The sequence below is a fragment of the Canis lupus genome, chromosome 1 (assembly GCF_003254725.2).
Source record: "Canis lupus dingo isolate Sandy chromosome 1, ASM325472v2, whole genome shotgun sequence".
Lineage (NCBI taxonomy): Eukaryota > Metazoa > Chordata > Mammalia > Carnivora > Canidae > Canis > Canis lupus.
The window spans coordinates 17,381,022-17,407,668 of record NC_064243.1 but is presented as its reverse complement, the minus strand read 5'-3'; the positions used below and the strand labels follow the sequence as shown (position 1 = coordinate 17,407,668).

The following is a 26,647-nucleotide window of genomic DNA, read 5'->3' as shown; positions in this document are numbered from 1 at the left end:
GCCCCCAGTGACTCTTTAGGGCAGGGGGCCCCACCTGGGCGGCGAGTCTGTAGTTCCTCTGGATGAGCTCAGCGTTGTTCCTGGTCCCGTAGGCAACGGCGTTGTGCACCTTGAGGACACAGGCGTGGCCGGGCTGGAAGACGGGCATGAGGCCCCGCATGACTTTGCTGCGGAAGGCTTTGCGGTGGACCCCTTCTCCAAAATGCAGCTCCTCCGTGGCGATCTGACCGCGCAGGTGGTCCCCAAAGTAGCTGTCGCTGAGGAAGTCTTCCCTGAAGATGAGTTGGCTGAATTCAATCTCTTCACATCCTAAAACACAGCTCACCTTTAGCCCCACGGAATACCCCCCCGCCCCCCAGCTGCTCCTTGGCTAACGGGCATCCTCACGCAGAAGACAGAAGGAGAGGGAGAGAGAGAAACCCAAGTGGGCTTTGTGCTGAGCATAGGTTCTGACATGGGGCTCAATCTGAAGACCCTGAGATCATGATCCAAGCTGAAACCAACAGCTGGTCGCCCAACCAACTGTGCCACCCAGGCGCCTCCCAGGCAAATTTTAAGGAAATCATTGTATCATAGGTTTCAGCCTTAGTAGTAGAACCAGGAAAAAAATTAATTTATGGAGAAAAGTATTTTTTAAGTTAAATTTTAAAATTGGATCACAAAACAAAGAAGGGATTCTTTTTATATAACCCAAATCTTCTCAATTCTAGTTACAGGAGTAATTTCATGTTAAAAATTTGGCCCTAATACCACTTAAAGAAAATAAGAAGTGTTCTATATGGACACACCAGAGCCCAACAAATATGAGCTATATTTACCCCATTCTGTTTTTCTTCATAATCCCCCAAATTTCTAAAACTCAATTATTCTTAACAGAAAATTGTGAACTGAGTGCTTACAAATGCATCAAATTTAACACAAAAGTTGTTCCAGACTACATGCCTAGAAATAAGAAGGGAAATTTTTTGTATATTACTATATTGGGTATAATTAACAGTCTTATCTATAATTTCCAACAAAATTGGCTCCTTAGCAAAGATAAAACAATGAAAGGGAGAGAAAAATAAATCTTAGGGCTTTTCTTTGAAAGCTCTGTGTGCTATCATTAAATTGGGCTAGCTTGTGTTTTACTTGGACCATCATTCATTTTGGGCTTTCCCACAAGCTTGGTTTTATTAGTTTCTTAATTAGAGACCAACTTGTAAAATATTATTTGTTCGTCCTCTGGAGAACTCAGCTAATGAAATGTTTAGTGAGAGGGACTCCTCCAAATAAGAAAGGTGGTAAAGAAGTTGTTTGAAGTTTCTTCACATGAAAGATCAAGGGGACAGGGAGGGAAGTATGGGCTCCCCAGTCCCATGAGACATGAGACTGGACCCCCCAGTCATAGGGGGTCTGATACTGGGAATAGGTAAGGTCATTGGGTCTAGACCCAAGCCCTCTGGTTGGAGTCACAGCGCTACACCTGCAGCACCATTTCCCCCCAGGTGGCCAGCAGCTCATCCCCACTGGGGTCTCATTCCTAACTGGTAAAAACCTAGAAAAATGAGTTTATGTGAACCTGAATATGAGCGGGGTCATAGCAAGTATCTGGAATGTGAGTGCCAAGCAATGCTAAGAAGCTGATGAAACAGAGAAAGCCTTCTGAAAGTCATTTTGTTTTCTTTTCTCTAAGGAGGAAAGACATCTTTTTTTGCATATTTAGACTTCTGGGGAGATGGGGGCAGACATGGAAAAAGAATCTAAAATTATACAAGTACACTGCATAGTAAATACATTTGAATAGGCTTACAAAGATCCCGTATGTGTTGTGTTGGAAAAACACCTTGATGCGTATTTGTTAGACCATTTCTAAGTCAGGATCCCAGCTTCTTGGTGTATGATCTATGATGCTCCCCCATCATAATTGCATTTACTGCTTTTTCTTCACAAGGATTTCAGGTGTTTTGTTCATCTAAAAATCCCTCACATGGGGTAAATTTCTTTATGACACTAAACCAACCGAGTTGTCGGTTTTCCTCACATCTCCTCTAAAGGACCAAAGCTCCTATGAGGTACTAAAAGCTGGGGTCGCGTGGGTGAGGGTGAGGCAGGCGTGCAGAGGGGGCTGCGGCCGGCTCACTCCAGCTCCTGAGAGCTGCTGGGGGTGCATCTCATCCTGGCTCCATGTTTTCTCGACATCACACTGGCAGTTTAAAATGGGCTGTGGTGAGAGTATTTACATCACAGAAATTAGAAATCAGGGCCTCCCCACCCTCACTTAACAGTGGGCAGGTTAAGCATTTCCCAGCACACCACTGGGTGGGGCTGGGCATGTGGGTGGGGAGACAGGTAGTTCTCCCTAAGAGGAAATCCATGCCAACCAAGCTTGGACTCCACCAAGCTGTACTCAGTGGGTGGCCCAGTGACGGTTCAGGAGCAGTTGTCTCCCTGTTGCCACACCAGCACCAAACCGCCAAAGGGATGCACCAAACCCCATCTTTCATCTTCATTAAGATGCAAATGAATGGGGATGCCTGGGTGGCTCAGTGGTTGAGCATCTCTATCTGCGTTTGGCTCAGGGTGTGATCCCAGGGTCCTGGGATGGAGTCCCACATCGGGCTCCCTACAGGGAACCTGCTTCTCTCTCTGCCTGTGTTTCTGCCTCTCTCTGTGTGTCCTCATGAATAAATAAATAAATTCTTTAAGAAAAAAGATGCAAACAAATGGAGATACTCTCCTCCACACCTGGCTGTCTTTGGAATCTGCTCTGTTCGTCAAACTACAAGGTAAGACACAAAAGCCTGACAACCCCCTGCAGGGGGGCTGGATGCAAATCTGAGGCCTAAAGGAAGACATCTTACCCCAAAGCCCCACCAGCATGCCCTCACTACTGCACACTACAGTCAGATCATAAACACTATACTTCTGGATATTTGTAGCCTCGTGCACTGACTACTGGCCTTTTAAGTAGCTTGAATTAGCTCATGAGTGGTCATTCATTTTCTCGGTCATTCCTTCGCTATCTCCTGGTTAGAAGAGGCGATGGGAAGACTGCTTCTACCATTGATCCTAGGAGCTATTACATGCTTTGGTGGAGTGCCCACGTCCTTGGATATCTAAATCGGGTTAGCTTACCTTTAATATCCTGGTGACTCTTGAGTTGTTTCAGAACTAGAAGACAAAGAAGAGAGTGCCTTTAGTAGGCATGGGCATTCTGAACTGGAGTGGGGGTACAGCTCATGGTTTTCGCCTGAAACGGAACATCTGAGGCTTACCTTCAGCTGTCAGGTTGAACTCAGTGGTCACCTTTCCATAACTGTTCTTGATGCAGCAGTAATAGATGCCCTGGTCCTTCTGACCAGCTTGAACGATGGCCAAGGACACAGTGGAGTTGTCGCCTGCACTGCAATAGGAGACATGAATATTTGAATGCTTCATCGTTCTGAGGTTGGATTTTTCTAATATATTTAGGGAGAAAGAAACACATGCTTCCCTGTCCTAATGGTTTGGGCCAGGGGGCTGGCTAAAGAACAAGATCTCGATAAGCTGTTTAAATAATTCATTTATCTGTAGGGGATGATGATCAGTCCAATTTTGGTTTAACATCCTCACTCACTCCAACATACAATATTAATACAGAAACATTTGGGATGTTTGGCTGCTGCTAGTAGAGCAAAGAACCAGAAATGCGAATTCTGGGAGCTGTCATTAACGTTTCTGGCTCAGAATTCACCTCAGTTATGTTACTAATCCCCGTGCCCTGTGCTTAAAAGAAACCTAAAAATTCCAAACCCAAATCTAAACACAGGGCCATAGGGATATAAGGGACAAAAAAAGGGGGTCTCTGCTGTAAATAAAGACACGTGGCTGAGGGCATTTTTTAAATAGGGAACTCCCCTAGTGAATCAATACCGTCTATCCATCCGCCCTCCCACCCACTCAACATTATTAAGTTCCAGACACTGCGCTATGAACAAAAAACCCAGCAGTGGTAGTGATGATGACAATGACGATGACGATAGCTAACGGGTACTGAGCGCTTGGTACGCGCCAGGCACTGTGCTAATGACTTACACGTCTACTTCATGTCATGCACAGATCAATCTAATGAGAGAAGTAGTATTACTATTCCCACTTCCCAGACGAGGGAACTGAGGCATATAGAGACCAGGTATATGACCTAAGGTCACATAGCTGATAAGGGTTGTGCTGAGACTTGAACCAAGAAAGCCTGAGTCTGGAGTCCTCATCTTGATCTCATTATGCGGCCTCCCCAGGTGGTTTGTGACCACCGCCCTCCCCACCTGGGATAATGGGAATTATGGCTAATGCTCCAATCTTTATTCCAAAGTCACAAACTAAAAACTGACTTGTAGCCCAAAAATTACACTAAATACAGCTGCAGCTTTGTTCTGTGTAATGAATGTGGTTAAACATTCACCAGGTGTGTGTGTGTGTGTGTGTGTGTGTGCGCAGGGTCTGTTTCAGTTTTGGATCATTTCACAGTTCAACCCCACCTTCCACTTGTCATGACTCTGTCTCAATGTCTCATTCAACAGAGTATTCACTATCGCTTGGTTTTTCAAGGGACATCAAGTCTCTGATTTACCCATGTTTCCTGCACCAATGGCTTAAAACAAATCCATGAATTCATAATACATTGTCCAATGTGGCCTCTGAACACAAGCTGAATGTATGGTTGGAAGAGGACGAGTCCAGTTATGAGGGGAAGATTTCCTGTTGGGCTGGGAAACACTGAGTCACAGAAGGGCTGGGGCAGTGTCTTTCTCTGTGGCCTCCTGGTCAGCACAGCATTTCTGTCCCCAAGACCCACCGGAAAGGCTGCGGGCTGAACTAGAATTGCCCCATGAACATCTTTCTTCTGACCCAGAAACTCCCTGATTCTCTGATACTTGATAGAGAACCTTGGAGGCCTTTTCCTGCCTTTCATATGTCACAGCTTAACGGGCTCACCCGAAGAGAATTTAATTATGGGAGAATGATCCTGTGGGGGACTTTGCTATTTAAACAGACGCCCTCACCACCAGGGACGTTTTTAACTTGCAATTTATAGGTTCTGTCTAGGAGAAAAGACAACCCTCAAGATTTATTACCTGTTGAATATTAACTAGTTTTGTATCTGTTTGCAAAAGTATTATTTATTGCAATTTGTTTGCCTGACTATACAAATCTCCATGCCTCAAATGCTCCTTTGAACAGCCATACCATCTTACTGGTTCTTTATTATCTAACCAGTTGAAAAAGATCTTTGCTGCATGTTTATATGATTCTTGTTTGAGAGATTTCAACTTCTTTAAAATTACGTTTTGACAAGGCAGTGAGATGCTTCTTGGAGGGACATGTAAAGGAAACACTCACCTGGAACTACGGGTGAGAGAAATTTGAAAACCTTTAAAAACCCACTTGAAATGATATAAGTAATTTCTTGATATACAGAGGATATAGGACTCCCAAATATTCTCCAGTGTCACCAGAGAAAACACAAATGAGTGCACCTGAGCCAGTGTTGCCAAGAAGAAACGAAGCCAACATCGCAACGAATGTAAAGGCCTGGCCACGGGTCATTAGCACGTGGCAAGCCTACTACTGTCATATGCTGCTCGGAGGGAGGGTAGGTTTTCTAAAAACATCTCAAATGGAAAAGGGACCCAGAAGATTCAGGTGCCAATTCTGAGCTCAGAACAAGACTGCGACAAACCCCACTGGTTAATTATCCTCGGCTGACAGCGAGAGAAAGTTCTTTAAGTGAATAATTAGTGCTTCTTTTCTATAAAGCTCTAGGGAGCGGCCTTGATTTAAAAATCAAGCCATTTCTTCTGCATTTCTATTATTCTGAAGCCATACATAAGCAGGATAATAGCAACATTTGGGGCAGCAAGGCCTTATTCTCATTCGTCACAATCCAGTTAGCTTTCCTGGAGTGATGTCAGGGAAAAGAAACTATAGCTCAAATCTGCCGGAGTTGCATTTGGGACATAATTTCCAGACATATGCTCCAAGCAGACGTGTTTCATTTAATTATACATAAAGCTCTTCAATTTTTCTTGCTTTTTCAGGCTACTTGTAATGAGATGAAGGGGGTAGGATCACCTCCCATGACTTAGAGCTGAAGGGGAGGGGGGGACCTCCTTTGGCAGAAAGACGCATCTGAGGACTGAGTTATAGTGGTTTCCCCTGAACCAGGTGATGTGTTTGAGAATGAGCCACGTCCCCTCAAGTGTGTCCGGTGAAGCCCAAGGTCACAGAAGCCATGCATCAGGTTCATTCCACACCAGTATTCTGGGCAAGGATTCGCACTCTCCTCTCTTCCCCCACCCCCCCACTCTCCTTTTACATCCCAGGGCCCCAGAAATAAACAGATTTTTCCATCTCAGAAATGGCTGCTTATCACCCTCCAAGCTGCCACTTTTTATTACCTCCTGGATTGATTTTTTTTTTCCTTTGGATTCACCTTCTTGGCATTGAAACTTGCCAGGCTTACAGGAATTTAAACAGAAAACACAGTCAAATTCACAGAAATACAGAAGAGAGCTCTGTAATCTTGGGACCACGGAGCCTCAGCCTAGAAGATGATCTGACCTGATCCTGATTCTAAAAACATCATGATCAAATATAAAAGCTCAAAAAAAAATAAATAAAACATTGAAAGGCTTCCTGGCTTCCCGAGGCCAGAAAACTCCGGGAGGGTAGGGCCCCAGGTAGGAACCCTCCACTACCTGTCCGGCCTGGACACCTGTCTTTGCTTACTTACTCGTCTTGGATACTTTGGGTGTGGGGTTTCGGCTTCAGCTTTCCTTTTTACTTCCTATTATTCTTTCCTTTTAGAACTACGTTGTGAAACAAGCAACAGCTGTGAAAAGTGACCGGGCAAATATCGCACCTTCTCTGCACTTGGGCTATTGCCTTTGAATCTTTTGTCCACCAGATAGTCGAATCTTCATGAATTTCCGCAAACTGGCAGCTTAATTTTACATTCCCGGAGAGGTCAGGGTACATCTCGGCTTGGATCTTTTTCAGTAATATCGGAGCTGGAAACGAGAGATTTGCAGGTCAGTGTCCTTACGACAGTCGTGACAAGCCTCACAAATGGGGAAAGGGCTTCCCCATTCCATCACGTTTCATTCCAACAACAATCCCAAAAATTGGGATAATAATAATTATTACCCTCAATTTATAGATGAAGAAACCAAGTGTCTGAGGGCAGGTGTGGCGGGCCTAACGGAGAATGAACAAATCAATCTAACAGAAAAATCTCACTTTTCATTACTTAAAACTCCCCAAGTGAGATCTATAATGCACAAAGTGGAAAAGAATATGAGAAAGTTCTTCTTCTTCTTCTTCTTTTTTTTTAAAGAAAAGGGCAGGGGACTGTGGATACGTAGTCTATAAAACCTGGGCCTATCAGGGATGCTTTTAAATGATCACCAGATGGTCCAGGTCGAAGTCAGATCTGGGGATTAGGGAGCAGAGTAAAATCCAGAGCGTCCAAGTAATTGTGGGTCAGCCCCAGACACGAAAGGCAACTTATCAGTAAGTTATTTATGAATAATATCCCTCCATCTTTCCCCTAATCGGCTGCCTTCGCTGAAGAGATCCTAATGGATTGCGGTGGTGTCTGATACCAACTTCATTAGCAGGAGAGAAGTGTCTTCTAGAATGAAATAGGAGCCAGCAGGAAACCATTCCCAGGGGGTTAGCTGTGCTCTTTGAATACCACCTTTTTAAACCATGGGTGGGAGCACCTCGGCCTGGTAAACGTGCCATTCCTCAGGGCAGCCCCTGGGCAGCAGCACTGACACTACAGCAGGACAAGGGAGGGCCGACCCCACCGGTGGGCTGAATGGTGTGGCACTGAGGTTACTGGAAACGTGGTGTCGGTCTTCTATAGACCAAGTTCCCCAACTCCGCAGCTGTGGTAACCCAAAGCATCACCTAATCCACTGTCAACCCGGGAGTCCTCAACACTGATGCTTTGTCTGTCCCTTTACCTCCGGTCCCACTGGCCGTGAAGTAGCCTCTCGTCCCTCCTAGAGGCCAACAGACACTTGGGCAACAGGATGCACACTTATTTATTCTTTTTAATTTTTATTTATTTATTTTTAGATTTTACTTATTCATTCATGAGAGAGAGGCACAGAGAGAGAGGCAGAGACACAGGCAGAGGGAGAAGCAGGCTCCCCACGGGGAGCCTGATGCAAGACTCGATCCCAGGACCCTGGGATCCCGACCTGAGCCAAAGAGATGCTCAACCCCTGAGTCACCCAGGTGCCCCAGAATGCACATTCAGAAGCTTATTTTCTTCCCAGGACATGGGATAATGGGCTCGGGAGGCAAACCTCTCAACTAGAAAGCAGCTGAAGATACTAACAATATGATGGGAGAGAGAGAAAAATCTACCAAGTGCTTATTGATGGCAAGACCTGCTTCAGTTCACACAGCCGTACGGGGTTAGCTGTGCTGGGCACCGAGGCCTTCAGCCTCAAACTCTGGGTCCAGAGCCTTGACTCAGCCTGCCTCCTGCTCCTGGCCCTTCCAGCACTATGTGGTGGCAGTCCTCACGATGATCTGTGGATACCTAAACGTTCCTGAGGCTGCCAACCCTGTCCGCCGCCCATTCTAAGTTCTGAACACAGAAAGTTGGGGGGACAGTGGGTAGGGCATACAATGGGCAGCAGAATGAAATGCGGGTCTTGGACAAGGGGCTGTAGGAAGATACCCCTGTTAGTGCGGGACAAAGAGGGGAACGGAGATGAAGGAGCTAGAAGGAAGCCCTGGGAGTGTGGCTAGGTTTTTCTTCTGTGCATATTCTGGCCAAGTGTTGAGGAGAAAGGCTAGAGCAGTCCCTGGTGAAAACAAAGCTTTGAACCCAGGAAAGGTTACTCAGCTTTATTAGTGGAGTCCTGAGTCACCCTCCAACCACCCCCCATACTCACTCCTTCCCTGTGGGGTCTCTGTATGAGAGCACCCCCCTCCAGAGCGCTGTCCTCACGGAGGCCGAGCAGACACCCCGTGCAAACTCCACCACCTGTGCTTTCCTGGAGAGTCCTTGCTCCTACGGTCCCTCGGATAACCACGGACAAGGATTCCAGATGGACCTTTCCCTTTGGGCTGAAACCACTTTAGGGATCTTTTAAAATATTGCTTCATTCTCTTTCTAGTATATATATATCATACTAGACACACACATGCATATATATATGTTTCAAACATTGAAAGAGTATAATATATATTATAATTATAATATATATAATATATATTAGAAATGTGTGCAAAAAATTAAATTAAAAATCCTTTAAAATATTGCTTCATTCTCTTTCTAGTATATATATATTAGACACACACACACATATATATGTTTCTAACATTGAAAGAGAATGAAGCAATATTTTTAAAGATTTTTAATTTTTTGTACACATTTCTAATATACATATTATATATAATATGTATATTAGATATCTGGCTGGATGCCCCCAAACTTTCAGAAGGGAGTTTTGTATCGAGTCCTGCGTGCAGCAGGGGCTGAGGGCCAGTGGTGTGCATGGGGAATAAGGAGCACCGGTGTGGAAGTCTGAAAACGGTGCGGGAGGAGCAAAGCCCTCGCTCCAGGTTAAAGGGGCCCCCGTTGGGCTCCTGCACACGCAGAGGGCATCACCTTGCTGTATGTGGTGTCTTCTCTTTTGACTCCTCCTACCCATGAGAAGGGAAAGAAAAGCTCTGAAATAAAAGAGGCTAACATTCAGGCTCAGGGATGGAGGTTGGGGCAGACGTGACACCCCCCACCACCGCCCCAGCAAAGCAGAAGTGACTGCAAGTCACAAGGGCCCTGAGCCTCACGCGGTCAGAAACCTGGACCGGAGACCCCTGGGCACTTTAGACTCAGCAAAAGAGGAGGGTGAGTTGGAAAGAAATCTTATGCTCAAATTTGGAAGAAACCCCAAGTTTCCATTAAGCAGTTTTTAATGAAAATCACCAATTAAAGAAGAGAGTCCCAAATTGTACCTAAATGTTTATTTCTGTAAATCCTGCTTAGCGTGTGGTCTGTTTAATTATACTAATTAGCTGCACTGATTAATGCTTCTGTTTATCTTTGTAAAATATTTTTTTACAGGATAATTAAACAGAAAGTCATCTTAATCACGCTCCCTCGATGAAACCTACCTCCAGGCGGCCCCTTCCAGTGGTTCTCTCTCCAGATCACCTGGGGAACTTGTTGGAAACACGCTTCCCCGGCTGGCCCCGTGAACCCGAAGCTCTGGGGGTGGGAGCCTGGCAATCTGCATTCCAACGAGCCCTCGGCCTGCATGCCAAGCCCGCCGGTCGCTGCCGTAGTATCTCCACCCGCGCTTACCCAGGGGACACTCACCTTAACCGCAGGAGGACTTGGAAGGACACAGGCACCGGTCGGTCATCTGGTTCACAAACCCAAGCTTAACCACAGAAAGCAGCAGAGCCTCACCTTTTCCTTCTCTTTTGCAAGGTGGTTTTTTCGCATCTTGCTTCTCCTCTGCACACGATGCCAATGTTTCAAGGTTAGGAATCCTTTTGAGAAAGCCTGAACTCCTTCTGACGTTCTCCTTCTCCTCCAGTCGCAGCCTCAGGGCGGCCACCCTGGACAGGATTTTCTTCTTCACCCCCTCAGCTAAATGTCCACTCGCTGAGGATTCTGGCTTCTGGACCTCCTCGCAGCCACTCCCCGCTGGTGGGGCCTCTGGGCGTCGGAGGGTCTGGGCCCCCAGGCGCCCGAGCATCTCCTCCCTTGGGTCTCGCCCACTGTCCAGGGGGGAGCCCTGTGGACGTGGGGACTGCAGGGTCTCGGCAGCTTTCTCTGCTGCACGTTCACCTGCAACGGATGCCAAGGCCACGGCCGGGCAGCCGGCTGCGCTTGCAGGCCTGGTCTCCCCGGTGCGGGGCTCTTCCATTTCCCAGATTTTGTGGCTTTTTGAAAAGTTTGTGATGTTTCCCTTAGATGAGGTAAAAGGCAACGGAGTGAGACTGCTGGAAGAGGCTGCATGTTTCCCACGCTCACTCTCAACGGCTCCTCTCTCCTTTGAGTCAGAAAATGGATATTGGCGGTTTCTGGGCTCAACGACGAGCTCGTTCTCAGGGACGTCATGACTCGGACCTGAGGACTTGTGAGTGTCCACTCCAACAGATGCGTGAGTTATCACTGCGGGGCCATGAGAAAGAGGTGCAGTGGGAGAAACGGATTCTGCTGTGTTGTTTTTGCCTTGCTCAGCCTCCCCCGAGCTTCGCTCGCTGCCGTCTTGTATTTGGCTTATTCTGCGTCGGCGTGCAAGGCTTTCCCCACCTTCGTCAGGACTTGGGCCTTGCAAGTTGGCAGGCTGGACTTCCAGGCTCTGGCCCGTGTGCCCAACACTCCGCTTAGCCTCCTCCCCCGTGGCAGCCTGGCGTGGATGCTGAAGGCCCTGCTGCCTCAGCCCCGGCGCCCGCCGTCACGCCTGCTTCGTCCGTGGGATCTACGGAGGACTCTACAACCTTAGAGCGGGTCAGAAACTGTTTAAAGAAGGCAGCATGATCCACCTTGATTTGGCTTTCCTCTTGGTTTCGACTCACAGTGTCAACATTTTCCCTCTTTCCGCTTTTGGAAGCCTCTGATGGCACATCTGTGTCATACATTTCCTTTTTGTCTACAGGATCCACAGATGACTCCAGGAGTCTGGGTTGGTTCAAATACTTGGGAGAAAGACTGCTCCAGTATGCACGGCTGACTGGTCTTCTGGTCCCATAAGTTTCTCTGTTTTTAGCAAGGGCTGAGCCAGACTCGGCCTGAGGGCCGTGAGCCTTGAGAACGTCAGATGCAGCCCGGACCCTGTCGGGAATTGTGGGACCAGCTTCCAACTCCTTGTACTCAGGACCAGTCTGTTGTCTTGGTGGCCAAACTTCTGGAATGGAAGCTTCCAGAGTTATAATCTTCAGCTTGCTGCCTGTTTTCCAAAATCCTGGCCCGCTCCCTCTGGACCCTTCCAGGGGGAGAGTAGACAGAGGCGGAATGTGGCGTGGAGCCTGACCCCCATCTTCCACGGTGGCTTCACCCACCTTGCAAATGCTAGTCCCCTGGGCCTGAGCTCTGTTCCTTCTCCTCCCTGGAGGTTGCTGATAAGTGGTCCAAGGACACTAGGTCTATTTCCCCTTGTGCAACAGATGCCATGGGCCAACTTTCTCCGCAATCATCTTCAGGAGGAAAACCCCGTTGGGGTAAGCTCTCCTGCTGGATCCTCTGTGTTGTTTCACTTCCTTTGTCTTGGAAATTCTCTTCAAGGCTCCTACTGTCTGCTGTGTCCACAGTCAGGCTCTTATCTCCAGAATGGTTATCAGTCTGAAGAGGGGAACTGGTACCGAAGCCCTCCACCTCTGGGCGCTGGGGAACATGGACGTGGGCTCCTGGTCCACCGGGAGCCATGCAAAAGGGCTCTTCTAGAGAATCGGTTGTGGAATCATTTAAAGTATGACCCAACTGTGCATTGGAAGGAAGCTGGCAAATATTTTTGTCTGGTGTTGGAGGTGAACTCTCCTCAGGACCATCTGTGTGACGGTTCTCAGCAATGGAAACAGGGAGGTATTTGGCTGGGTGGACTTTGGTGGCCATGGTGACTGTCGATGTGTCCCCACTCTCCCTGGTCACTTGAAGACACTCGAGATTAGCAGTTAAAGTCATTGGCTTCTCCTGAGGAAACATTACAACCGAGCCATTTCGGGCTGGTGTGGCTGTGGTGTCTGGGGCACTGGTACTGGGCCTCTTGTCACCTCCTGGAAGCTGCACAGAAGAGCTGTTCTCAGAACATAGAGGCTGTCTTTCCAAGCCTCCTGGGCCTCCGGGGCTTGGCCTCTCTTGGCCAGCCGGGACTACGGAGACCAACGTGGAGGTGGAATTCTCCATCTCTGCTAAATATTCCCCTGGGCCACCTTCACTGGCTTTTTGCGAAATGTTCCAGGTAAAAGTACTGGTAAAAAGAGGGGGCATGGCAGGGCTTCGCTCCTTGCTGCTCTCGCATGGAGCCCGTGGGAGCTCGGAGCCTTGTGTTTGAAAGTGAATACCTGGCGTCTCATCATCAGGAGAACATAAATCAGAGGGTTTGCTTGGCCGCTCGGCCAGCTCTAAGTCCAGGGAGCAAATTTCCTGAGGCAAGTATTTATCAGCTGAGGCTCCAACAGGAGAATCCACGGTTTCACATGTTCCTTGGTCACATGCTTCAAGATGCTCCAACACACTGGCCGCTTCCCCGGCCCTTGCCCCATGGCATGGGGCTTCCAGGGTGGAGCTGGTATCTGCGGGTTCAGGGGCAGCAGCAGAGAGAGCCTTGGGCTCCCTGGGGTCAGCACTGCCCTCCCGGGGGAAAAGCACTGACAGCTCCCAGGGGCATGTATTTCCCTGATTGGCATCTGGGATGCTCAGCTCATGTCCTGGGTCTTTCCAAGAACCTCCGAGTGCGTGGTCTTTCCTGTCTTGCTTTTCTCCATGCTGTGGGCATCGAGGACAGCTCTCCAGTTCCAGGTATTGGGCCAATGACACATCTTCCTCGTTGATCCCCCCTACGTCGGGGAAGGGATTTATTGTGGTCCCAGCAAATGCAGACAGCTCCCCAGCAGGCTCTGAGAAAGCAGGCAACTGGCTGAGAGAGTCCCTCTCCCCGAGCATTTCCTGAATTTGCACCTAGGAAGATGAAAGTGATATGAATAGACTTGTTCTGAGGAGAGCCCACAATTGGGCATCACTGCAAACCCAAGAATGTTAATCCTTGACTGTAATGATGGATAAGAGAAGTAGTGGAAATGACTAAACTCTAAACACTGGTCCCCAAACCCTCTCTAGCTGATAGGGACCTCCTGGAGAAAGGCTCATTTAAGCAACTATGTGTTCCAGGGGACTCCAGGTCAAATTCCCCAGTATAAGAAAAAGCCTTCTGACAGTCATTATTTAATGCTTTCTTTAAAAAAAAAAAAAAAAAGATTTTATTTATCTCTTCGAGATAGAAAGAGAAAGCACAAGCAGGGGCAGCAGCAGAGGGAGAGAGAGAGAGGCAGGCTCTTCATGCAGGCCTCAAACCCAGGACCCTGGGATCGTGACCCAAGCTGACGGCAGACACTTAACCAACTGAGCCACCCAGGCACCCCCATTTAATGCTTTCTTGTCTCTCTCAGGAAAAAAGATGGAAATAAATTGAATATAAACTTTCTTTTGATAGATTTTACTTATTTATCTGACAGAGAGCAAGTGAGAGAGCACAAGCAGAGGCAGAGGGAGAAGTAAATTCCCTGCTGAGAATGGAGCCCAATGCAGGGCTCGATCCCAGGACCCCAGGATCACGACCTGAGCCAAAGGCAGATGCTTCACTGATTGAGCCACCCAGGTGCCCTGAATGTAAAGTATTTTGATCAAATAAGTCACCAGAGCTTGTGTGCATCTCTCCAGAAAGGTACGTTTCACATGATCATAACAAATGAAATATACAGTGCTTGTAAGGTAGCAACGAACAACCTTTGTCCCCAAAATATGACAGGCTTGCTGGTTAATTATGTTACTAAAGAACAGAGAATGGCCTGTCCCTTGAGCCTGCCTCTAACGAAGTGACAGGGTTATGTCTGGCCACCAGCACTGCCAATTATTTCTGCCCTGGGAAGGTTATAAAATCCTAGAAGGCCTCTTCCACTTTAAAACAAATGCCCTGTGGCAGGCAGACCATGTCCGTTGAGAAGTAGAAGATTCATGGCAAGAGAGACACAGAAAGATAAAAAGGGATGGAGAAAAGAAGCAAGCAAGGAAGCTCACATTGTGAGGAGTAAACCCTGGCTGTTCTGGGACATCAGCTGTTGTTTAAGGGAAGCAATAGGATCTTGGACCACATTCTTGTCTCTTAAAACTTTTAGCTCATCGATTTTTCAACACACATCAAACTTATGCCCAGCCACCAAAAAGGGGAATTGCTGCTAAATTTTGGCAAGTACCTCCATCTCTGCCCCCAGGACCCCTGCTTTGGAGCAGCCCCCTTCAAATGTGCAGAAACCGATCACTGGGCTTATAGAGGGGAGGAGGCCGAGCCCCCCAGGGTATGACAAAGCAGACCTGGAATGTTCCTGTGCACAGTGTGGCTCCAAGTCCTGAGGCTCATTCCCATAAATCACACGAGAGAATCTTGGTCTTCTGGCCCTGCAGTCAATGCCTTTCCTTACTGCCAGGGGGAAACAGGACAACAGCATGACCACACCTTCCTCTGTACGGCACCCCCCACCCAAGGCTGCCTGCTGCCACCAGTGATTCCCCTCTCATCTTCTCCTTTAGGCTACCCCGGTGTTCATTGAATTCTGATCTTCTTGGCACACAAGTGCTAAATGAACAAGAAGAAATTTAGTATAATTTCCTGCGCTATAATCTCTATGAGGGCTGGGGCCATTCGTCGACTCAACAAACATTTATTGAATGCCTGCTGTGTACTAGGGGGCGTCCCAGGGGATGGAGATACACACGGGCAATATGCCCACCCATCCAGAAGGAGCTCCCATTCTAGGTTGTATTCAAGGCCTGTTATAGCAATTAGCGCCCAGCAGCTGTGCCACAAGCACCTGTTGAAAGGACTGAATGAACCACGCACCAGTTCGGACAGCTCAACCCAATGTCACCCATTAGACCTCTCAATCTTAAGGGCTTGGGACTTCCATCAGATCCTGACGTTGGGAAAACTTACTTAAAAAAAGTGGGGGAGGGACTTTTAAACCACAGCAGGGGGCACTACTGGTTCACATACTGGTGTTTCTAAAAAGAAAAATATATTTACTTTCTCTTTTTAAAAAGATTTTATTTATTTATTTATTTATTTATTTATTTACTTACTTACTTACTTACTTACTTGTTTATTCATGCAAGAGAGAGCATGAGAAGGGCCGGGGGGAGGGAGAAGCAGGCTCCCCACTGAGCAGGGAGCCCAAGTTGGGGCTCCATCCCAGAACCCCGTGATTATGACCTGAGCTGAAGGCAGACACTTAATTGACTGAGCCACCCAAGCATCACTGTACCCAGGCAATCATTTCTATATCCCCATCACATTAACATAGAAAAAGGAAAACAAGAAAGATAGCTTCTGTGAAATAAGAAACAAGGGTAGGTTTTTTGTTTTGGTTTTAGTGTCAAGGAGTTTTAAGCTGTATATGGTTTCACCTCCATCCGTGAACATCTATAACACATATAGAGAATCCTCTTTTCATCTCCTTTTTTGGATCATTTTTTTCCTAATGAGCTGTAGTACAAATATAATGAAATATTAAGCATAGAAAGTGTGAGCAGCTTCCTGGTCATGATTTGAGAAATGAGGAAAAGACTGTCCAGTTCAAAACACTGCGACCCTCTCCTGAGCCTTTTTCCCTGGCCAGAATTTCTACCGCCTATGTCAGTCCTTTATTTTAAGATCTTGTCATCATTGCTTTATCATCAGTGCCAACAGACATTTATGGAGTAGCTGCCTTGTGTAGAATTCTCTGGCAGGCACCGGACAATTTTTTTCCAAAGGGCTCCAGTTAAAAAGCCACTATGTTACTTATCGGCATGTTACCCACCCATTATTGCCTTTTACCAAACAACAGAGTTAGAGGCTGACACTTAGCAGACACTAGCCTCTGGAGAGGGTGAGTCACAGGACAAATAAGTTCTGATCAGAGTGAGTCTGGTCACTGTAATATATCAGCATATCCATGGTATTGTGCTTTGGTTTCCAAAATAGTCATGTTCCTATTAAGGTATACTCTCTCTTCTCTTCTCTTGCTTTGAAAATAAAATCCCACTTTAAAATAGCCTAGTGAAGCCCCACATATGTAAAAAAAAAAAAAGTATGGCAAATCCATATAAATTCATCCCCTTGACAAGCATTTACTGAGCATCTACTACGTACCAAGTTCTATTCTAAGCACCAGGGAAACATAAGACTGCTGGCTTTTCGGAAATTATGTCCAACAAACCACACCAAAGGTGTGCTGCTGATGTGAAATCCCATAAATCTGATCTGAAACAATGGAATTTTCTGAAAGTGGAGACTTTAACAGCCCAGTATGTACTTGTCAAGACTGAGACTCCAGGGGCAGGCTCCTTGGGTGTCATTCAGAGGCTGACTCAGAGAGAGAGGGAAACCACAGACTCACACTTTTCAAGTGAGTCAGGCCTTTCTTTTAGGAGGAGATCTCTCGGTGAAGTCATTATGAAAGAACTCCAATAAATGATTCTCTGGCTGCTCGGCTCTTCTCATTATCGACTGAGTGCTGGGACTCAGGAAGTTCTGTGAGTCAGAAAACTGTTCTCATTCAGGTGGAAAGAAGGGAAACGTCTGAGGTTCCAGAAGAAGGCCCAGTGTGGTGCATGAAGGGTGGGCTCATGAGGACTGGGCCCCTGAGTTCAGTTCAGTACAGTATTGTATATATGACCCCAAGTAATGTCGTGGGCCTCTCTGACCCTCTGTCTCCTCCTCCAAGGCTAACCACACATTTGTCCGTATCATCCCCTCCAATCCCACCGAACTTTGTTTGCCTTGTTCTCTGCAAAAAGAAAGAAGTGGCTAGGACAAAGAAAAACTGAGCCACACCGATTAGCAGAGGCTAGAGTTTCTCACTGGGTTGGCCAAGTAAATCTGAAATACTGATGCTATCATCTCTTCCTGAATAGCCTGACTCCAATCAGGAGACAGCAACCACACAGTACATCAAGTAAAGGAAGTTGAATATAAATAATGGTTAGCTACGTAGAAGGGTGACAGTACGATACAAGGAAACCCTACTGTACTCTAAGGGGAGGGAGAGTACCAAGGAAGGACAGCTTGCAAGGTGCTCAGACCTAGCTGGAGAAGGTGTAAACAGGTCACCAGACGACAGAGCTGTTCACTGGGTTAGCCAGGCCAGGGTTGGCCTGGAATTGCTGGGTGAGCAACGGATTGCCCTTCCACATGCAGGTGGGGAGCAGCCAGTCAGCACCCGGTGCGTGAGTGTGCAGCAGAAGTCCAGACACTGGCAGGGGCAGAGGCTGGGGCCTTCAGAGTGCATGGGCTGGGCTACATGTGGTGGGAGTAGGGATGGGGAGTGACAGCCCTGCGTATCTGGGGCCACGGGAGTCTGGATGTTGGTGCAGACAGGGGCCCTTCAGAGAGGAGGCCAGCAGAGCTCTGGTGTCTGAGTAGAAAGGGCTAGAAGGCTGCAGATGGGCCATGTTCTGAGCCCTGTGGTTGGAGCAGGTTCTGTGGGGTGGACACACACACACACACACACACACACACATCATGCTCAAAATGCCAAGGATCATCCTCCTCCTGCAGTGTCTTTTTGGCGCCTTCTGCTGAGAGCGCTCTACACCGGGCTTACTAGCTCAGAGAAATGGTTAATAAAATTCTGTTCCCAGTAAGCCTACATTGAAGGGTGCATGAGGACTGAGAGGCTGTAAACTGAGAACTGACACAGGAGGTCGCTGATGTGCAGGGGTTAGAAAACTCCCCAAGGTCCCCGAGCCAGTGGCAGAACCAGGCCTTAAAGCGAGTCTTTCTGGCTATAAAGCCCTTTCCAGTTCAAGGTTCCTAACAAGAGAAGTTAAAGCAAACACCACCCAAAGGCTGGGAACTCCCCCTTAATTCGAAAGCCAGCATTTCTGGGCTCCTCAGACACTTTGGGTAGAAGATTGTAATGGTCCCTGCTCTGCAACATGACCACTTGTTTATCTGTCAGCTTCCTCACAGGCTCTAAGGGGAGGGGCTCTGTTACTCATTTCTGAGTTTCCAGAACTTTAGTAGCCCATAGTAGGGGTTCCATTAATTTTGCTGAATGAATAAACATATGAATGAATACAAGGTTCAAGTGAACACATTTGAACCGAATTTAGTAACACTTCCAAACCTGTTTTTGAAAGCAGCACCGGCCTTGAAAACCTACCCTCTGCTTGCGCTGCACTTTCCAATCCCCTTTCTATTGACATGCCTCTGACTCTACAAACACATTGTTTCATTTGTTGGCCTTTGCAAAACTTTGGCCTCCTAAGTATGCCTGTCACGGATTCCACGGAAAGGTGTGTCATCTCTTCACACACCCCATGGTGTGCAAGGTTACACTCCTCTTCATTAACGGGAGCGTCCTGAATGCCAACAAAGTGCATGAGACTAATTTGAGTCACTAACAATAGAAGGTGGTATGAGATAAGATCCCTCTTCTCAAATAGCTTATAATCCAGCTGAAGAGACAAGATGTACATGGAAAAGATAAATAACAATTCTTGACAAGTTGAGCCAACGGCCAAATGGATGGATTTTAGCTATCAGTGCTGCTCTGGGAGAGGAAACAAGGTCACCACCGAATCCTCCTCTCCTACTCCACAGGTGCAATCCCCACAATACAAAAACCAGATGTTGCACTCTCTCTCTCTCTTTTTTTTTTTTTAAGAGAGAGAGAGTGTGTGTGGGATGGGGATGGGGATGGGGAGAGGGACAGAGGGAGAGGGAGAGAGAGAACCTCAAGCAGATTCCCCGCTGAGCACAGAGCCCGACGTGGGGCTCCATCTCACAACCCATGAGATCGTGACCTGAAGTCAAGAGTCAGATGCTTAACTTACTCCTCCACCCAGGTGCCCCCAGACGTTGCACCTTTATGTTACTTATATCAACTTTTAGATAGTTCCTGTACATTTCTCTGAAGTCTCAGGAAACCTCTCTACTGAGCAGAGTGTGGCAGATGTGGTAGGCACCGTGGTTGACTAACTCATCAGCACCCCAGTCCCCTTCTCCCTTGAAACCTCCAACCGAAAAAGCTGGAAGACCACATACCCTCCCATTGCTAGATGGGGACAAGGGTCAGTTCTTGCTAATGAGACACAAGGAGAATTCTGCTAAGGGACTTCTAAGGAGGCTTTGCTTTCCTTGGAGAAGGCACAGATATGGCAGGTACCTTGCCTACCCTCATCCTTCCTCCTGTAATGGAAGTGTGCCACCTGGGGCTGAGTTGTCATCTTCTGGTCAAGAGGCAACAGTCACACAAAAATGAAGGCCAACACACTGTGGCTGGTGGAGCAGAATGAGGGAACAGACTCGGGAGCTTGCAGGCATCTTTGAGCCACTGGAAGAACACTGACACCTTCTACCCAGACTTCTGGTCAAGTGAACAGCAAAGATCCTGTATCTGAGGCCGGTAGTTGGTTATGCCGTTAACTGCAGCTAAAAGCACTCCTAATGGATACGAGAGGAAAATATACTGCCGGGGGTTGAAGAAAAAGGCATATGAGGTTGGCCCTGGAGACCTTCTGGAGGCGTGTGGGTGGCTTTGGGTGGCTTTAGGTAGAGATTAGTCTGATGGCCAATGTCACAAAGGGCAAGGGGGGTGGTTCCTGGAAAGGGGACTCAAGGGACTAGTCCAAATGCCAGGGGATCAAACCGGCCTGAGGCAAGGTGAACTTGAAGTTGAGGGAGGGAGGGAGAATGGGGAAATGTGAGAAGATAGATCATCAAAGGAGAGGCCAAGGTTCTAAAGGCCAAATACAACCATGGGGGGGGGGGGGGGCGTCGAGCCACTTAGATCCTTGCTTTAACTGGGAACACTGCCAGAGCCTGATGTGTGCTCTGGCTGGTGGCTGGGGGGGTGGGGGGTGGGGTAGGGGGTGGGGGGGGTGGGCGCTGTAATTTTCTTTCTCTAACTCTTCTTTCCTTTTAAATGTTCTTTGAATGTTCTTTCTTCCTTATCTGGACTAGTCATAAATAGCACCATGTTCTTTGCCAGTTGTCTGCACATCATCAATCCCCCTCCCCCTGCCGTGGTTCCAGGAATCTTTAGGCAGGACCTTCCCCACTCCCAGCCATCCTGGGTGCTGCAGCCTCGCCCCACGGCTCACCTTTCCTCAATATCTGCTGAGCCCTCACTAGGCCACAGCGTCATTCAGTCATTTGTCATCCGATAGAGCAAATCCATACCACCTGTGGCGGCAACACTGCAATCACCCGGCTGCCCGGCCAATGCAAGCTTCCAGGCAAACTAGAATATTTTAGGAACTTGAGTTTATTTTTAGGAGCTGCCGGGTGGCCCAGAAAGGAGCGTCACTTAAAGGTTTTGAAGGGTAAAATAACAGAGAAGAAAGTGGAGGACACTCGTCTAAAATCTTCACCCTGAAACCTGATCCCGAACACCCCCTGTCACTTGACCTGCCCCTCTTCATTCCACTCTCTCCCAGGAGACAAGAAATCTTCAGCCAGCTGGCTTTACAATCCGGTCCTGATTTCTTGGAAAAGTGGTAGAGTCTGTTAAATGTCCATTTGATCCCTTATTGGGAGAGGCCTGGGTCTCCAAGATAAATGTCCTTTCCTGGGGCTGAGGGCCTCTTGTGAGATCAGTGGAATCTTTGCCTGGAAACACGGTGTCAGGGAAGGACCATTAGCTTGTGAGCGGAGCAAGTGGGGGGCAAGTGCCATTACTACTACCAATCCCTAAGCCCAGTGTAGCCCTTCACAGGGGGCAGATACTATTCTAAGTGCTTTACGTATGTTGATGTAGCTGACGTCTGTAAAATGCCATAGCAAAGCCCACCAGTGGGACTTTGGGTTGTATAAAGTTAAGGACAAATATACCAGCTACCCCAGCACACGAGACGACCTAAATGGCATGCACCTGCCAAGTACAATGGGTCCGAAAAGCAGCATTCATCCTTCCCCGTGCGCATTGGGGAAGTTGGCGGGGAGATACGCAAACATAAGGAAAACAGAATTGGGAAGGCCGGCGATTTTTCTCGGATTCCTTTGCTGAGTAGTCTCTTGGTTTGCTGCTGTCTTGGAGAGACTGGGATTGGACCAGGAGGTTCCAGGAAAGCGGAATCGGTGGTAGGTTGAGGAGTGAGCCTCAGGAACCCCGGGGCTCTGGTCCTGGAGCTGCTGCACCGTGGAAAGTGGCTTTGGAGAAGTCACCGGGGCTCTCGGAGGCTGTTTCTTCCACAGGAAAGTGAGAGGCTGCAGAGCATCTCTTGGCCCCGACGGCCCTGGTGTTCTGTGTCCCGCTGCCATGTAACCAACACAAACACTGGAATGGGCCTTAAAGCTCACCTCCTCCTTGGAGGGGATTTCTCTTGGACTCCTAAGGCTTCCAGACCCAATCCTCTCTATGAACTAGAACTATTAGAGAGAAAGACGCAGCCTGTCATCATACCCACCTACCCGGCCCAGAAGGAGCCTGTGGGGACCCCAGAGAAGGCCAGGAAGGAGAGGGTGGGCTGGGCACCGTGGGGCCCCATGTCCTCATTCTCGTCCTGCCCCCCCACGCTGCTGCCTCTCCCTCCCTGCCGTGAAGGCCTCGTGCATCCAGCAGGCTGCACTGTGCCGGCGGACGGCTCCTGATCCCCACCCTGCAGAGCTCTGGAGCCTCCCAGGCCTAGTCCAAGCCAATGAAAGCCTTCTGGTCAGGGGCTGTCAGTCCCCAAATCTGCTCAGCCTTTTTACAGTTGAGAAAAGTTATGGGCTCTTCCCCTCCAATTTTGTTTTACCTACACAACTTTGCAAATCATTTCAGGGGCTTCCAGGCCCCCTGGAGCCCAGAGATCTCTCCTCCTCGGAGCCCACGGGGCCACGGACTGAATTCCTGCCCTGGGTCTGGAGCTGGGGGTGAGTCGTGGGGTTTACTTCCCACAGCCTGAAACTTCTAAGTAGATTTCAGGTTGGATAACAGGGGGGGATTAACCCTTAGTCAGGTTCTAGGAGCGCATTTTCAAATCAGTCTCTCTCTTCACAGTTTCTAGAATTTGTGAGCAAAATCAAAACCAGCGTAGTAGCAATTACTGTACTCCACCGACAATAATACATGGTACAAAGCAAGTTCTTGTCAACTTTAGAAACAGGAAATACCTGTCATGGTTATTACGCTCCTACCCTGCCTGTTCAGCGTGGCTTCGTGATGCACACCAGTGACGGAATTTGGCGCTTGGAAAATCTGAATATAAACGTAAATATGGGCAGGTCACTTGTCTTGGATGATCATTGCCAAAAATGAGAAAATGCAAGCCTGGGGCCTGAAGAGTCCCTTCCCTTCCATCTGTCTCTTCTAGTAAGTAGCAGGATAGCTCTATGCTCACGTTTGGCTTCGAGAATGTCCCTCCAGAAAGTTCAGTTCTAGAAGGATAGTATAGAGACTCAGCAGGCAATACAGCTCCCCAATTAGATTCAGAGACAGCCTGGTTCAGCAGGAGAAGCAAAATTTCCTAGGGCGTCTTATTCACCTTGGTGCAAGGCACCCAGCGGGTGCTCAAAAAATAGGCCGAATGAGTGAAATCCATCGAATTTGTTCTTGGGCCAGTGCTTCTTTGCCAACACAGGCAGGAAAATTTTGCCTCTTCGGAGTAGGGTTCTCTTCTTGGTCTCTGTCGAGATGATTTGCTACCTGAATAGTTGCTCGAGGGGCCTGTGCTTTGGTTAATATATATATTCTCCTAAAATTTAAGTCTTCTTTGTCTCTAATCATTTGTTGCTTGCTCGGCCTCAGTCTTCTTTTGATCTAAACCGAAGCCAGCTGCTTTTTTTTTTTTTTTTTTTTTTTTTTTTTGCCAACTGCTCTTTTTTGAGGAGAGAGAGAGAGCAGAGAGCAAGAAGCACCTCTTGTTTCTACCATGAGTGACTGAGGTTCCAAATGCAGATTGCCGGGAAGACATCGGTACGTGTGCACCAGTGGGCACCAGGCACTGAAGGGGGCCACGTCCACGTGCCACGGGCACGGAGTTGCACAGTTACACCGTGCGCTGGAAGGCTCAGGTTGAAAGCCTCCGCACTGTGAAGATGAAGGGGATCAAAGGCTGGGTGGAGGGCAAGGAGGAATGTGGTGATAGGACCAGAAATTCACGGAGCCGTCAAAATCACCTCTCCCCTTGTAGCAGGGGAGGAAACAGAGAAGTTTCGGGAAGCTGAAGTTGTTAGGGAAATACTGGGAGACCCAAGAAAGAAAGACAATGTCTGGGGTTCAATGCAGTGATTTGAACCAGGAGAGCAGAAAATATGCTGAGCTGATATTTGCACTGATGACGGCTTGCAAATTCATATATTTCTTCCCATAGGCACGAGGAAATGCAAGCCCTGTACTATTATTTTTTTTCCCCTGGAACTGACCTTGTCTTCCTCTCTTTTTTTTTTTTTTTTTTTTTGACCTTGTCTTCCTCTTGAGCTCTCAATCACATATAGGAATTTGAGGGCTGTGTGGGGAGTCACAGCTTTCTCTCTGCCTAGGCCTGCCTCTGAGCCAATCACTTGACCATCCCTTTAAGGATGCCCGGGCCCTTGGTTCTGCTGGGCCAGGTGGGAGCTGGCGTCTGAGTTGTCCACGCTGGTAGGTGGGTGGTGGGCTACTCCCCGTGTTCCAGAGTGGAAGCAGGGGAAAGATCTGTTCTCGCTGTTTCCCTAGCTCGTGCTAGCTCGATCCTGACGCCAGGAGACGTGAAGCCTGGATAATGTGCCCCTCGAGACCCTGACTCTGTCAGCTTTGTTTGTCCCAGCATCTCCAAGGGCCCTTGCCGTGGAGGCAGCAAGGGCGTACTCTTGTTGAGACCCTCACGCACTCCCACTGATCGTGCAGACATAAGGCTCCCTGGCCTAATAAGAGGAAAGGAATTTAGAAAAACCCCTCTCTCAACAAAATCCAACTAAAAATTCTTGTCCTGCCTCAACAAAAATAAGAACAGACACCTTTTTCTTTCCATCTGTTTGCTTTCCTCTCCACAACCCTTATGGCCATCTTCACCTCACCCTTGAGGCAACCCTGGTCTCCTGAGCTACTTTGGAAGTGGACCCAGGAGGCAGAAATGGAAAAACAGACATTTTTCTTCCTGACATATCCCTGCACACACTGTTGGCAACCGTGTTCGTTTCCTGGAGCTACAGAGACAAATGACCACCAACCGGGTGACTTAGAACAACACACATTATTTTCTGGGATCTAGAGGCCACAGGCTGGAAATCAAGGTGTCCCCAGGGCCATGCTCCCTCTGAAGGCTCTAGGGAAAAATCCTTCCTGTTTTGTGACCTCATCTTTTTACATCCACAAAAACCCCAGTTCCAAATACGGTCACATTCTGAGGATCCAGGTGGACATAAATTTGGGGGGACAATTTTCAACCCTCAACAGCATCCCATTCCTTTCCCAGCCTGTCCTATGGGCCTTCCCTCCCACACAGTCCTCAGTTTGCTCAGCAGTGACACTTTGTCACTTGACGAGATGGTGTGCACGTGAGGTTTAGAATGAAGTCCTAGCAGCAGGATCTTATGGGAAGGCTGGCTCTCGCTTGGAGGTTCTGCTTGCTTCTGTGCCAAGTGGCCTGTTGGGAGAAGGGAATTCAGTACAACCAAAGGTCTAGCCCTCATCGCTGCCCGGCTTCTGGACCCTCTGATGGGTGCCAGCCGCTTGAGGACGTCCTAATGGGACCAGCCCAGGCCTGAGCTGGATGCGCTCCCACCTGCTGAGCGAGAGGCAGGGACTGGGGAATTCCTTATGTGTGTTGTCAGATGAGCTAGAAGTGTAACAGATGGGGCCACCTGGAGGCTCAGTGGTTGAGCATCTGCCTTCAGCCCAGGTCGTGATCCTGGGGTCCTGGGATCGAGTCCCGTATGGGGCTCCCTGCGTGGAGCCTGCTTCTCCCTCTGCCTGTGTCTCTGCCTCTCTCTCTCTGTGTCTCTCGTGAATAATAAATAAAATCTTAAAAAAAAGAAATGGAACAGATGAAGTACTAAGCGGTTCTCAGGAAGATTATTTTCCCTACCAACACCATCAGTTTGATGGTAAATGTGAAAGCACTTGTTTTTAAGCCATCACTTACACACACACACACACACACACACACACGCGCCTGAAATCTCAAGGCAGTATCAAAATACCTATGCTGACTCAGAAAGATAATTTTTCAAGCATCAGCAGAAAGGGGAACTTACAGAATTTGCAATTTTACCTCCCGCCCGCCCCCACCCCGCTCCTCAGCTCTGCAACTGCCGTGGAGGCAGCACATCGGAGGGGGTGGGAGAATGTGATTTTTCATGTTTGTCTTGCCTCTTTAATGAGATTTAATTCAGTTGAGCAGATCATGGTGACAGGCACTGTGTTTGCTCTGGACATTCACAGATGAATCAGACCCAGAGTCTGCCTCCACGTGCCTACGGGGTAGCAGCCCAGCTGAGCAAGCAAACAGGCTAGCAGAGAGGTAGGAATAAAGCATGATGGGGGAGGGCGCCTGGGTGGCTCAGTCTGATAAGTGTCTGCCTTTGGCTCAGGTCATGATCCTGGGGTCCTGGGATCAAACCCCACAGTCTCAGGTCACGATCCTGGGGTCCTGGGATCAAACCCCGTGTCTCAGGTCACGATCCTGGGGTCCTGGGATCGAACCCCGTGTCTCAGGTCACGATCCTGGGGTCCTGGGATCGAGCCCCGTGTTGGGCTCCCTGCTCAGCTTCCCCTCTACTCCTCCCCGCTGCTCGCTCTTGCTCTCTATTGTGTCCACTCTCTCACATAATAAATAAAATCTTTTTTAAAAATGTTATGGGAGAAATCAATTCTCCTTCAGGGAGAGGGGAAGGGACAAACATATGAGGGAAAGATCCAGAATCCATTTATTTGCTGCCTCTGCATTGCCATGCCTTAATTCTTTCATTCCTTTATTCAGCAAACACTT

General features: G+C 48.3%; 1 protein-coding gene across 1 annotated transcript in view; it reads right to left on the bottom strand.

Annotated features, from left to right (window-relative positions):
* ALPK2 (alpha kinase 2) overlaps positions 1-26,647 on the bottom strand; it is a 145,099-nt gene that overhangs the window by 28,696 nt on the left and 89,756 nt on the right. The window contains 7 exon segments of the mRNA XM_035712423.2: positions 35-309; positions 3,118-3,153; positions 3,258-3,385; positions 6,884-7,031; positions 10,460-11,402; positions 11,404-12,081; positions 12,083-13,675. Of these exon segments, the coding sequence (XP_035568316.2) occupies positions 35-309; positions 3,118-3,153; positions 3,258-3,385; positions 6,884-7,031; positions 10,460-11,402; positions 11,404-12,081; positions 12,083-13,675 (3,801 nt within the window).